General features: G+C 45.1%; 1 protein-coding gene across 1 annotated transcript; it reads left to right on the top strand.

The window, feature by feature from the left end:
* Positions 1–11,775: 11,775 nt before the first annotated feature.
* Positions 11,776–14,802, top strand: RTP2 (receptor transporter protein 2; the record flags this gene model as incomplete). The annotated part of the gene is made up of 2 exons (XM_084870135.1): positions 11,776–11,939; positions 14,289–14,802. 2 exons carry the CDS (start codon positions 11,776–11,778, stop codon positions 14,800–14,802), a joined length of 678 nt encoding a protein of 225 aa, XP_084726261.1.
* Positions 14,803–15,094: the final 292 nt, after the last annotated feature.

The following is a 15,094-nucleotide window of genomic DNA, read 5'->3' as shown; positions in this document are numbered from 1 at the left end:
ACTGAGATAGGAGACATGCAAGAACTTGCCCACTGTCCTCACCCAGTGTCCTGGGACAGAGAGTGGAGGGTGGGCTTCTGCTCCTCACTCCAATCAGAGACAAGGAAGAACAGATGCAAATGTTCCCATTTCAGATATAAGGAAACTGAGGCAGGGACTTGGCAGAGGTCACCCAGCCAAGTAATGGCTAACTATTCTGGTCATTGGTGAAACTTCAATCATTTTCTTTTCTTGAGGAAAAGGGGCTATCTTTGGAATCTGTGTCCCCATTCCTCTCTCTGTGCCACTCATAGCAATAAGTGTGTTAAGCAGTGATAATAACATCTTGCATTTGTGAGGTGGTTATGATATTCAAAGCACTTTTGTATAAATGATCACACTAATTATCAAAGTCACCCTTCAAAGCAGAGCTTATGGGGGCTGGGAACTGCACGCTCACCTCAGAAATTCCAGGATAGAGACAGTGCCCGAGAGTTACAATTGAACCAGGGGCCCATAAAAACACATCATACTGCACCTGCCCACAGAAGCTGCTCTACCAGAAACTTTGTCTCAGCCCCTGTTGGAGTCAGAACTTGGGCAGCCATATCCCATAGCATGTGACCACTCCCCTGACCACTAATTTGCCTAAGGATGGACACTGCATCCAATGCCAACCAACCACAGGCAGGTTAGAGGCAATTGGGCTGGCAGGAGAGCAGTTAGGCATCAATCAGGCTGGCATGGGAGTGGTTAGAGAGTGATCAGGCTGGCAGGCAGAAGCAGTTAGGGACAATCAGGAAGACAGGCAGGCAGGCGAGTAATGGGGAGACAGCAGTCCTGAATTGCGAGAGGGATGTCTGACTGCCTGTTTAGGCCCAATCCCACCGGAGTAAACAGCACAATTTACTCAGGTGTCCAGGTCTCTGGGGTGTCTGCCACTCAGAAGACCCTTCTATACTCTTAAATTGAGTCTAGGCTCTTGATACTAAAGGCTGAGGCATGCTGTGATCCCCTCCCAGGTAAGACCCAAAAAGTGCTCTACCCCAAATACTGTAACCACTTGGAAAAACAATGCTCCTTCAAGCCCCAAAGCAACTGCAGGAAGCTTCTAAGAGGCATGAAGGAGCCCACTCCCCTGAGAGCGTACATGATCCAGTGTCCAGGGCCATGCACCTTCAGTGAAGGAGAAGAAATCCTCCGTGATTCCTAAGGAAGTGGCCTTCTAAAAATACAGGTACTGAGGCAGGGGGGCTCTACAGTCTGGGAAGGGGACTCAGGGATTTTGGAGGCCTGAACTATTATAATACTCCCTAAGTCCCAGGGTTAACCTCTTAGTAAGTGAGGCTGACTCATTCAGCAGCAAGGACAGACTTCTGAGCACTTCTCAGAGATGAGCTCCCTGGAGCTCTCCCTGCCTTTTGCACATCAAGCAGGCAGGTTAGTGAGTAACAAGCAGGCTTAGGGTCAGAGCCAAATATTACAACCAGAGGGGCCTTAGTGATGATGAATCTAGTCTACAAATGAAGAAACTATGCTAGAGGGGAAAGGGACACTCTTAAAAGGTCGCACCAAGAACTTTGGAAGAGGTCTACGGACTCCTAGTTTGGCTTGTAACATTGTCCCATTCTTCAAGTTGGGAAAACCAAACACGGACAAATATGGAAGCAGGATCTCAAAGAAGCAGAGTCACAACATTACAGCTGGTAAATGGCATTCCTGAGGATTCAGGGGCTTTGCGAGGGGTATGCTCAGAATGGCAAGTTTTTGTTTTAAAAATATATATATATTTTTGCCGGGACCGGTTTGGCTCAGTGGATAGAGCGTCGGCCTGTGGACTGAAAGGTCCCGGGTTCGATTCCGGTCTAGGGCATGTACCTTGGTTGCGGGCACATCCCCAGTAGGGGGTGTGCAAGAGGCAGCTGATCGATGATTCTCTCTCATCGATGTTTCTAACTCTCTATCCCTCTCTCTTCCTCTCTGTGAAAAATGAAATATATATATATATATATATATATATATATATATATATATATGTGTGTGTGTGTGTGTGTGTGTATAATATATATATATATATATATATATTATATATATATATATAATTGATGTTTTATCAAATTGGAGTAGAGCCTGCCCGATGACCTCATCTTCACCGATGATACCTACAACCACCCTATTTCCAAATCAGGTCATATTCTCAAGCGTGGGGGTTAGGACTTCAACATATGAATTTTGGGGGGATGTAGTGTTCAACCTATGACAGAAATTGTTTGAGGGAGGGGGGCTGGTGACATGCTCTCAGAAAGTGGCACCATCCTCATCTCTTCTTTGTACTTTGTCCCTGCTACCACTACTTCTACCTAGTGTTCCCTAACATTGAGTCACATAGGGAAATGCATCCTTTCCCAAACATACCAGTGTCTTCGTACATACCACACCGCCACTCGGCATGTCCTTTTTCTCCGACTCTGCCCCACCACTCCTAACCAGGAAGTCTTTCAATATCAACCGTCCATGAATTTCCTCATCCTGGAAACCATCTGTACAGGTTTGTTGAAAGAAGCAGTGAAAGAGTTAGTGTGTGCTTTAGAGTTCCATTTGGTTTTATTGCTCCTCTGGCACCTGGGTTTTAGGAGGCAGTTCTCCTAGTGCAGTCTAGGATACGGCCACAAGGTGGCAGGGTAAGCCAAGCAGTGATGGTTAAGGTGCCGCTTTACTGGTATCAGATTCCAGGGAAGCAAGGTGGTGTAAATGGGGTCAGTGCTGTTTTTTTTTTGTTTGTTTTGTTTTGGCTTTGTTGGTGGTTTTTTTTTTGTTTGTTTGTTTGTTTTCTAGTTGGCCTTCTTGCCTTTGTGCCTGTTCCCTTCCTATAATCCTCTTCTTCATCTTGGTGAAGCCATCCAACGGAATTGGCTAGTGGCTTTATAGGATGTGATTTGAGACCCGCTAGCACCAGAGCCTTTCCTTCCAAGACCTACTTGGGTGTGTAAATTTCAACTCTAAAAGCCATTCCTTTGAGTTTCAGGTTTGCAGTTCTTCTTAGAAACGAGGGGTCATATCTCAATTCTCAAGCAAAAGAGGTCAACCCAGAAGAGAACTCTAGAGGGAGGCAGGAACTTGTGAGATGATGGTAAGAAGTGTAACTAACATTACAGTCAACAGTGGTTTTCATTGCCAAGAGCTCACCTAATCAGAACCACAATCATGCCAGTTAAGGAAGTGAACATCTCACTTGGTGGATGAAGAACAGATTCAGAGAGGAGAGGCTAGGCATGCAGGGCTAGTGAGTGGCAGGGATGGGAATGACTTGTAGTGAAGAGCTCAAATAGCCCAGAAGACTGAACAAAAAGATGCTCCTATCTTCATACACCCAGGACACAGTTTTTTAACTGAGCAACATAGTCTATGAAGAAAGTTTAGGATTTCAGAACTGAGATTCTCTTTCAGTAAAATCTCAAATTCTGCCCGGCCAGTGTTGCTCAGTGGTTGAGCGTCAACCCAGGAACCAAGAGGTCACCGGTTAGATTCCAGATCAGAGCACAAGCCAGGGAAGCGGGCTTGATTCCCCAGAAGGGGGCATGCAGACGGCAGCCAATCGATGGTCTCTCTCTCTCTCTCTCTCACTGATGTTGCTAACTCTCTATCCCTCTCCCTTCCCCTCTCTTTCAAAATTATTAAAAACATATATTTTTTTAAATCTCAAATTTTGGATGTAGAGAGGAAGCCTCCAGGGCATGCCCTGCAGCTGCCATCTGTGCCTCAGTGTTGCCCTGAGCTCCGGATGCCTGGTACCAGGTGTGGAATGGTTGCATCATGGGCACCTCTCCGCGCCCCTCCCATGTCTGCAGGGAGGAGGGGTGCCCCCTGAGCTTTCCTCTCCTGATCACACTTAGTGACCCTGATTAGTTGTTATGGGGAGGCATTATCTAATCACTGCTGGTTAGGGCCCCACAATGAGATCCAGGACAAATAGCTCTGGCCTGGATTCAAGGTAACTGGCCTTGGGCAGGAAGCTTCCTTTCCCTGGCCTTCAGTTTCTGACTATAAACTGGATGGTCTCAAAGGCCCCTCTGGAAGCAGCGACAGTGGCTTTCCTTGCCTAAGTAACTAACTGGGAGACAGGATGGGGGATTGCTCTCACTAGGAGTCCTGGGAATAGAAATCACTCCTCAAAACCAGAGAGTTCTAAATGCTGGAGGCAACTTCTCATCTACTCTTTCCAGAGTTTCCTGCATCCAGGTGACCAACATTCCCAGACCCAGGATTTGGGGCTTCCTTATACCTGTTTCCAGATATTATCACAACTTGGAAGGGGCATACAAAATGACACCAGTTATCATAAACTAACCTAACAGTGCACAAGTGGCCCAAAGTTCCCATATAGTTAACAGTAACTTTGTTGAGGTACAATGTTGTTGTTGCTGTTTTTTAATATATTTTACAGAGAGGAAGGGATAGGAATAGAGAGCTAGAAACATCGATGAGAGAGAAATATCGACCAGTTCCCTCCTGCACACCCCCTACCAGGGATGTGCCCGCAACCAATGTACATGCCCTTGACCGGAATCGAACCTGGGACCTTGCAGTCCACAGACTGACGCTCTAATCCACTGAGCCAAACTGGTTTTGGCGGTACACTGTTTCTTTAAAAAAAAAAATAACATGTATGGTTGTTTATATACTTTCTTTTTTTAATTTTTAATTTTATTGATTATGGTATCACATAATTGTCCTCATCCCCCCATTGCCATCCCAAACCCCTCTCCACATATGCCCCCACCCCCCTGTTGTCCATGGCCACTGGCTAGGCCCATATGCAAGCACACAAGTCCTTTGGTTGACCTTTTCCCCCTTACTCCTCCCCTCCCCTACTTTCCCTCTGAGGTTTGAGAGTCTGATCACTGATTCTCTTCCTCTGGGTCTGTTTTTGTTCATCAGTTTATGTTGTTCATTATTTTCTCTAGATGTGTGAAGGGACTGTTTGACATTGAAATTGGGACTCAAAAGAACTTCATATATTTTTAAAATTAATTAAATGCAGAAAAACTTGAAAGAGAGCTATGACAAAATAATACTAAGTAACATTGATTGAATGCTCACAATGTTCCAGGATATTTTTTTTTAAATTGATTTTTAAGTAATTTTAGGTTCTCAGGAAATTATAAAAATAGTACAGAGAGATCTTGTGTACCCTTCCATGACCAGTTTCCACCAGGGGCAAAATCTTACATAATTATAACACAATATCAAAGCCAGGAAGTGGTGTGACTCAGTGGTTGAGTGTTGACCCAGGAACCAAGAGGTCACCAGTTCAATTCCCAGTCAAGGCCCATGCTCAGGTTGCAGGCTTGATCCCCTGTAGGGAGTGTGCAGGAGGCAGCCAATTGGTGATGCTTTTCTCTCAATGATGTTTCTATTTCTTTATTCTTCTTCCTTTCTGTCTCTCTTAAGATCAATAAAAACATACTTTGAAAAAAAGGCCAGGAAGTTCATGTAATCCACAAGTCTTATTCGGATTTCTCTAGTTTTACATGTACCCATTTGTGTGTATGTGTGTGTGTGTGTGTGTGTGTGTGTGTGTGTGTGTGGTGTGTGTATGTTTAGATTCACAGTTCCACTATCACAACCAAGATACACAACTATTCCCTTCCCAGAAAACTCCCTCAAGCTAGCCCTTCATAGCCATCCTCTCCCCCTCCCTTCATCACTAGCCCCTGGCAACCACTAATTTGTTCTTCATCCATGTAATTTAGAAGCCTGTAACTGGCACAGCTGAGCTTAAAATCCAGATCTGGTTCTAGAATCTGAGGCTTTAGTTATAATAGTATAGTATCTCTCTAAATAGGTTCAATATAAATGTTTAAAAATTAAATACAGAAAAGGATAATAAAGAACAACTGTAGCCTCAGAAAATGTCAAATGATTGAAACCATACAGACTACATTCTCAAGACAATGTAATTAAGTTAAACATCAATAATAAAAAGGGAACTAGAAAAATTCCATTTGTCTGTAAATTGAAGGAAACTTTACCTTTGGACACCTGTGGGTGAGAGAAGAGGAGGGCAGGAGTTGGAGCAACAGAATCACCCAAGAGTTGATGGATAGGATGTTGCTCAGTGAAGGTGCGATTGTTTCAAGGCTATAAACAATGGCAACACTACTCTGCTCTCGACTGAGTCCAGGAGGGCAGGGACTGCTTATTGGTCATCCCAACAGCCTCAGAGCCTCACCTGACTCTTGGCAGGAACAGGGAGTTAATAATGGACTAAAAACAGACCCTGCAGTGGGCACTGCCTCCGTCCCTTTGGATCTGTAAGTATACAAAAGTCAAAAGAAGCCGTGGGACACTAAAAGCAAAAGTAAACCAAAACCGGGACAGAGGTGTGCAGACACAGTCTGACTCTAGGGGATGGATGTCTGTGTGTGTCGCTGAGAGCACTTTCCTTTTCATGGTGCCTTCATACACACCAAAACCGCAGCAGTGAACGGGGCTGTCGAGGTCAGCACTTTTAAAATTTGCAAATAGAAAATCAACGCCCAGAAAATGAAAGTGATTGATCTGGGTGAATACAGATTTGAGATGAGAACCTAAGTCTCCTGGCTCTCCACAGAGACCTTTAAGCCAACAGAGTCGACCTTTTACAATTCCAGAGAATATTCAGGAACCCAAGTAAAAAGCTCAGACATATTTGCAAAGGCACTCTGTTTTTTACTGGATTCACATTCAGAGAGAATCCCAAGTTGCCAAAGCATGACCTCACTTCACAAATGAACCACTGTATCAACGTTTAATAAAGTTTTCTCCTTTGGCTAGTGATTTTCACACAGCAGCAGTTATAATGATGTGACAAGGCAGCAGGTGGGCCCAGCAGGATGCTGCTGCTGAGGTGCTGATGCTGGTGTCAGCAGGGGCGCTCAGGAACTAACACAGACTCACAGACAAGACTCTGTGTCTCATAAATCATCACGTACCAAACTGAAAAAATATTGATGGTATGTAACATTTTAAAGAATTTTAAAGAGATTTAAAAACAAACATCATAATTTATTTTTTTATCAAATACATTTTATAATAAAGTAAATTCTAAAATTTTACCAATAACTTGGCCAAAAAACGAACGTCAGAGAGAGCTAGGGTAAAAAGAAAGTGGAACTTCCATTTATTTGTCAATATTCTTTTGTTTGAAGTTTTATAATGAATTTGGTGGATATTTGCTATGTAGTCAGTAAGCCAGATTGTTTGGGGACAATCCTAGAACTGTCACTTATTAACTATGTCAACCTGAATAAATTACTTTGCCTTTCTGCTGCTCAGTTTACTTATATGTAAAAAAAGGAGAATAGTATAGTAGTGAGCTCATTGAGTTCTCGTGTGCTTATGTCAATTAATTTATGTCACGTAGTTAGAAATACTCATGATATAGAGTAAGCATCTATCACTATTAACTTTCATTATAATTAAGATTTATTATAATTTTCTTCCCAACAAGTTTTTAAGCTGAGGAAATAGTCTGTTGTTTCTTTGCTCAGACCTGGTGCTACAAGAATTGGGTTGCAGCTTCTGCTGTTTCTTGCATCATATAAAGTCTCTTAGAAGAATGACCTGGATTCCCATGTGGAAATTGTGGTTACCCAGGAGTTTGGTGTAGTACTCTGACCCGTTTCCACCAATAGGTCCCTGGACATTGAAACCATTCTGGACGAACCTTAAAGTTTTCTCACCTTCTCGGACTTTGCTTAATTGTTTGCATAGAGCGACACAGATTAAGTTTTATGCTTCTTGTACCTACATGTCTACTTTATCATCACATATTTTACTCCCTAGTGTAAATTATTTTCAAACACCATTTTTTCCCCTGCCTTCTAGCATACATCCAGGTTAAGATTTTCCTGCCCTCCTATATCATCTTTTGAAAACCAGCTAGGGGATTTAAGACACTCTGTTGGGGGTATCCTGTGGATGTTTGTTCATTTGACAAATGCTGATGAACTAGTGCAGACTTAGAAGCTTCAGTGGATCTAGTTCATGAATCCCCATTGGCAAAAATGGTCCATAGAAGCTTTAACGACAATTTAAACTCATTTAGTACATCTCCATCAAAGAAGAGTAATAACAGGTGAGGCCTGAGAGATGTGTGGGACCTGGATTATAAATGGTTTTTAAATGTTGTGCAAAGAGTTAAGATTTTGTTTTAGAGGGAATGTGGAATCATGGAATTGTTTTAAGCTTCAATCTGATCAGATTTGCATATCAATAATGGGCCTTAGCTTTAGGTTCTGATTACTTCTAGCTTCTTGCAAATCCAGACCTCTCTGCAGAAGGAATGGGAAGCACCTTTACTCTATCCAAAACAACTCCATAAAAAGATCTACTGGATCAAGTGTCATGAGAAATGGAGAAATAGTTTGTAACCTGGTAAGCAATCAATACTCAAAACTTGAATATTTAATGTTTTTAATGAGTTTATATTGTCAATAAAGCTTCTAAGGGCAATTTCCCCCAAATAGTTTTACAATAAGGCCATATTAAAACACCATTGGAAAATATCAGTGTGAATTTATGATGGGTCCCCCATCATTAGGTCAAAATAGAGTTTTCTGTGTATGTCCTTTACAACTCATGTTAAGTGAAATTCCAATAACACAGGAGCCATGTAATGTGTGTTCACAGTGGGAATGAAGGGGAGCCCTCCTGTTCATAGCTTCTTGGAATCAGGCTTATAGTCACAGGTGTAGAAGACTGTTCTTCCTGGTGTTATCAACTTAAGAAAATTGCTTGTTATCAGAAAGAGAGGAAACCATGGATCCAGCCAAATCTAGCCTCAAAAAGGATATCTAATTATTTAAAAATAAGTTTTAATTGATTTCAGAGAGAAGGGAGAAGATAGATAGAAACATCAACAATGAGAGAGAATCATTGATTGGCTGCCTCCTGCACACCCCCTACTGGGGATTGAGCCTGCAACCAGGCATGTGCCCTGATGGGGAATCAAACTGTGACCTGTGACCTCCTGGTTCATAGGTCGATGCTCAACCACTGAGCCATGCTGGCTGGATGAGGATATCTGATTTTTAAATAAAATTCTACTTCACTCAGACATATCAGACAAGTCAACCACTGTTTTGAGAAGCATCTATATGCTGGGGCTACAGATCGATCTTGTGTTACAGTGATGCTACTTGTAAACCCCTACAAATGGTAAACTTGAAAAAGACTTTTTTTTTTCCCCCCCCCAAGATGCTTGTGGGAAAATATATTTCCTTCAGTAACAATGGTTGTTTTTTCTCAGGACTGGAGTGGGTTGAGGTAGTACTGTATACACCACCTCAAGACCATGGATTGAAATATCTAAGATGAGGGTACATATAGTTTTCAAAATCCCCCAGGAGATATCTACTTATCTCACCCCCTGCCAACCCTTTATTACTTTTATATTTTAGGCTCCACATTTGTATTCTCTGTATTATTCTAATAAGTAACATTTAAGTAATGGACATTTTACAAAAGTGTTTATTAACCCACATCCCAAATTAAAGAGGGGTTTAGTTCTTTTATCCCTCACTCCTTTGCTAATTTTGCTTGTAGAATATAAGTTCATAGTATTTTATTTGATAAATGAATAAACATACTTTTATTTTTGAAATTGTCATATAGATTAAAAAACATGGCAGCAATATAAAGCAAACCTGCCAGAGTGTGATGTGGCTACAGCTGGACACATTCATACCTTAGTGAGTGCTTAAATTGTGGCTTCTGGAGCATGCCAGTGACATTTGCAGAAAACTGAGGTAGTAACTGTGTTCATTGATTGTTTCACAAGCAAACAGGACTGTTCAGAAAGATGAATTATAGTAGTCTCTGCTTAGAGGGCTCCGATTCTAAATTAAACCTGATACTAGGCCTAAGGGAGATTGCATCATTTGGGCAAAGACAAACAAATAAATCCTGACGATTCTCACCTTCTGTATTTTTGTGTGTTGTTTTCTTCGTCAAATTTTTCTGGGAATGATGGAACAGTATTTCTCAGAGACTTACTCCTAGCAGGTGCCTCTAAGCTGGGCCATAAGGTCCTTAGTTCATTTTATTCCTCAGAATTAAGGGTCCTCCATCTCACTTGAACTGAAGCTGACTGCTAAGAGTGCCCCTATGAGGGGTGAGCAGCCCAGTTCTGAGACCTTGGCCAAGTTATTTCCGATTTCTGAACTTCAGATGTCATAATTCAATGCCAGGAGAGTTAGGTTAAGAGGTAGAGAATTCAATGAAGAAATCAGATTTAAAAAAAAAAAAAAAAAAAAAAAAAAAAAGATCCTTTCTAGAGCTCTCAGTCAAGGGATATAAGACACAATTTTTGTCTTTTCTGAGGTCTTCAGCCCAAACCTAATTTCTTCATTCCCAGAGAAAAATCCAATGGTCTTGTCCCCGACTTCACCCCATGCAAAATCTACTCGGGTGCAAGTGCCACGGCTGGAACGCAACAGTGAATACTGCCCTTCTGTTTCCTAGCAACCCTTTTCAATTCTGCATGACCTGCACTCTGTGTGTCTCCACATGTCTGGGGACCACTTTCCCGGTTAAAGAGCCATATGATGATTGCAGGTAAAGGAAGCCTCGGATGTCAGGTAGCACAGCATCCCCTGTGCAGGTGAGAGGAACGAAGTCCATGGAGGGAAGTAGCCAGATCTTAAGTCCACACAGATATTGGAGCAGACTTGGAATTGGCTGCCAAATAGACTTGGCCTTTTCCCACCTGAGGCTCCCTCCCTCCCTCTTGGGGTTCTGCCTTCATTTGGTTTATGCAAATGTGGGGGAAAATTCCCTACTAGTCCCCAAAGTCTTTAAATTGGGCATTGGGGAGCTCTGGGTTCCCACTGCCTGGCCTCTTGTCACAGCAGCACAGGCTGCAGGACCCTGCAACACAGAACACATGTGTTCCTCTAGCAGCTGCCTCAGTGTGGCCTGGGACCAGGAACCAAATATGAGTTTTAACAATTCTATGGCTCTATGAATCTAAAATGTTATTGCTGTCTTTGTCACAGCAGGTTAAATTGCATTCCATCTCACTAACTGGTCTGAGATCTCCCCAAGCAAAAGGACCTTGTCATTTCTTTCTCAGTCCCTATGCATTAGGAGCTCAACAGTATTATAATAAATGAACAAATGAACTTCATTTTGGAAGGCCTGGATCTGAGTGTTGGTTGAGCAACCTAGAGCTGAATAAACCTCAATTTTCTGATCTGGATGAAAGGAGATTAATTCCTGCTTTGGCCTGCACACAGATCAAGCAGTTAATGCCTGACACATAGCAAATGATGGTCCAAGCCCAGCTGCAGGCTTTGCATCTCTCCATCCCTGTTCTTCTTGGCTCCCTAGGGTGACATAGTTACCATAGCACATAATGTGCCTGGAAGGATGATGAAGGAGGGCCACTGAATTGTCTTTGCCTCCTGGAGGCCCCTGGAGGCCGAGGTGAGTTTGGTCTAGGCTAAGCCTCTCACCCTGCTTGCTTCAGTTAGTTAGTATCAACACCCAGCTCTGCTTCCCAAGCTCAGCTCAGGGCCCTGGACCTCTTCTCTTGAGACTTGTCTCCTCCCCAGCCATGGCTTTTGGTGCCCCACCCAGCTGCCATGGCAACAGGCTCCAGGGTGACAAAGGAGGTTGCTGGTTCCTGTTTCCTTCTGGTCCTGGTGATGCAGATTTTCAGACCACAGAGACTGAACTTCTCTGCACATACCTGGGCTGCTTCTGTGTTCTCACTCAGGTGGAGCTCAAACTCCCCACCCTGCCCACAGGGCCATGTCTACCAGCTTGACGACTTGTGAGTGGAAGAAAGTCTTCTATGAGAAGATGGAGGTAGCGAAGCCTGCTGACAGCTGGGAGCTCATCATAGACCCCAACCTCAAGCCCAATGAGCTGGCCCCTGGATGGAAGCAATACCTGGAGCAGCATGCCTCAGGCAGGTGAGAAGCCAGAAAGGAGGGAGGCAGTCCCTGGAGCACAGCCCTGGGCACCTTCCAGGTGGAGACGGAGAGATGTGTGGAGCCTCATCCTGGTGTCAGGTCAAGGTAGGGGCAGAGAAGGAATGCTGGGTAGGTGAAAGAGGCCTTGGTTCTAATCCCAGCACTACCACTAACTCCTGGGTGGCCCTGCAGGTTGTGTTCTGTCTTTGGGTCTCTGTTTTTCATGGTAATTGAAGAACTGTAATACATTTAATGCTCCCGAAATCTCTGACATTTTAAGTGTTTTCTTACTTTCATAATCTCTTAAAGAGTGGTGGGAACTGAGGTGAGGAGGCCATGAGATCACCAAAGAAAGCCTTAGCTTAGGGATGAGGTGTCTGTGCTCTAGTCCTAGGTCTGACCAGTCAGCTCAATCCAATTTGATTTGAATACAAAAACATTCATTGACCACTTGCTATGTTCTAGAAACTGGCTCTGCCAATCCTGCTTGGGAGGTGATAGGTACTGATTTGTACACTGGGCAGGTCACTTTTTCTGTGTGGGTCTCAGTGTTCATATTTGCAAAATCAGGATCTTAATAACCAATTAAGTGCTTTCCAACTCTATTATTTATCGGTCTGAGCAGGCCTCTCCCCTGGGTCCATCAATTCAAAGACAGGAGGCAACAGGTGGCTGTGTTCTAGGGATGTGGACACACGGCCTGGATGTCCATACATGTTTATATATGAAGTCCCTCAGAGGCAACATGACTCAAAGGGTAGAAACAGGAGGCAGGCTGTGGGTGGGGAATTTACATTTGTATTCTTGCTCCAAAGACCTATAAATGTCAGAGTGAACCTGTCTTTGACAGAGGCAGAGATCTCTCAGTGCTTCTGTTTCATTTCAGTAAAATGAAAAGGTGCTGATCTTTAAGGTCCCCTTATGCTAGATCTGCTATTTTGGGATTAAGGCTTGTGGGAAAGGAAACAACTCTGGATTAGCTTGATTTAAGAAAGTATGAAAGGAGGAGGCTGAGAACATGAAGCCTCTGAGCTGACTGGTGGAAGGGGTGCAAAGGACTGGAAACTTAGGCACAATGACCCAGGAGTTTAAGGGCTGAGCTCCTTGTCTCAGGATCAGCTGGTCCTATTCCAAGCTAGTGACCTTTGTCTCCCAGCTGGCCTCAGGCATGGGGTGGGGAACTATTGCTCTGTCCTATTCTGTGCATAGGCTCACTCTACCTCTAAGCCTTTGGACACATGAATCCTGATGTCCCATAGCTCTGGCCAGCATGGAGGTAAGGGCCCTTCTGGCTCAGGACCACTCAGGCTGCTCTCCCTGCCAATCCTGGTTGGGTAGTGATAGGTACTGATCTGTGCTTTGTGGTCTGTGGGCTGAAGGGGTCAGGACAGGCTTGGCATCACCTCGACTCCACAGTGTGGGCTATGTGGTGCTTGGTGGTATCTGTTGGATTGAATTGAGTCCCTCATCAGAAGTCCTTCAGGACCAACATACAGGGGGCCCAGAGAGGGCCAATAATGATGGAAGATTCAGCCCAATAGACCCTTGCCTGCCTGTAAAGCCTTTGGGGCAAGGGCCTGGTAGAGGTTAATCCCAGGGATGGAAGGAACTTTCCTGGAGGTAATGAGTGCATTTGGCAGGGGTTGATGGAGTTGGGCTTGGCTAGATGAGGCCCAGGCCACTTCTCTCCATGTTTCCTGAAGTTGGGACTCCAGGGAGCCCAGGGTAGACAACATGGTAAGCGTTCATGTATGCATGTATATGGAGAGGAGGTCGAGGAGGATCCACTTTCCCATTCTCTATTACAGGGTGGAGTGGGACCTAGGGGTGATTTGTCAAGGGAAAGAGAGTGTTATTTGTGAAGGAGCAGGGACCGAACTCTGCAGTGCTCTTCCTGCTGGCCTATCATCCCTCCACCTGTCCATCCGGTGGATTCTTGGTGGTCTAGGCTTGACACGGTTAGAGGAGTCTCCTCTTCTCCCTGGAGCAGGCAGGCTGCGTGAGAGAGACGTGCTGGTCACCTCCCTATCAGAATCACAGGAGACACTGTCCCCCTGAATTTCACAAATGAGAAATAAGGCCCAGATTAGGGGAGTATAACCACGGTGCAGCATCCAGGTGCATGTCCTGAGTGCATCCACCAGAGGGCGCGCAGGAGACTGTGCTGCTCCAGTCTCCAGGGGAGCCTACCTGGAGCCTACCTGGAGCCCTGAGGAACCCAGAGGGCTGTAAACATTCTGCTTCTCCCTACAGGCCCAGGCACACAGGGCCCTTCCTTTATGGACTTGTCCAGGGCTAGCTGCCGCTAGGAGAGAGACCCATCTCCATCCCTCTCTCCCATCCTCCCAGGTTCCACTGCTCCTGGTGCTGGCACACCTGGCAGTCGCCCCACGTGGTCATCCTCTTCCACATGCACCTGGACCGGGCCCAGAGGATGGGCTCGGTGCGCATGCGCGTCTTCAAGCAGCTCTGCTACGAGTGCGGCACAGCGCGGCAGGACGAGTCCAGCATGCTGGAGGAGAACATCGAGAGCCTGGTGGACAACCTCATCACCAGCCTGCGCGAGCAGTGCTACGACGAGGACGGTGGCCAGTACCGCATCCACGTGGCCAGCCGCCCAGAGAGCGGGCCGCACCGCAGTGAGTTCTGCGAGGCCTGCCAGGAGGGCATCGTGCACTGGAAGCCCAGCCAGAAGCTGTTGGAGGAGGAGGCGACCCACGCCTTCTCTGGGGCCCCTAAGCTCATGCCTCAGGAGGGCTCGGGCTACAGCTTCTTCTCTCTCCGCTGGTGCATCTTCTGGGCCTCTCTCTGCCTGCTCATTGTCTACCTGCACGTCTCCTTCCACGGCTCTGTCTTCCTCTAGTGGACCTGGCTGGGGCAGGAGGATGATGCTTGCAGGGGAAGAAGGGAGGACACGGTCCTGGTCCCGATTCTGCTACAGATTCAATAGATGGCTCCGGACAACTCAGTTACTTTTCTGGACCTCCGTTTATTAGGGCAAGAATGAGAGGTTTTCTCTAGTCTAGGAGATACTTAATGGTCCTTTTATTAAAATGTGCAGTGATGGGGAAAGGGAAGAAGAGTACTAAACCCACAGGGAGGGATCATCTCTACCCTGTCTTCTAATGTCCATATTCCACACCCCATTAGGACCC

Source organism: Pipistrellus hanaki (assembly GCF_964339955.1).
Source record: "Pipistrellus hanaki genome assembly, chromosome: 2".
Classification (NCBI taxonomy): domain Eukaryota; kingdom Metazoa; phylum Chordata; class Mammalia; order Chiroptera; family Vespertilionidae; genus Pipistrellus; species Pipistrellus hanaki.
Note: the sequence above shows the minus strand (reverse complement) of the source record. Positions and strands in the feature narration are given on the sequence as shown.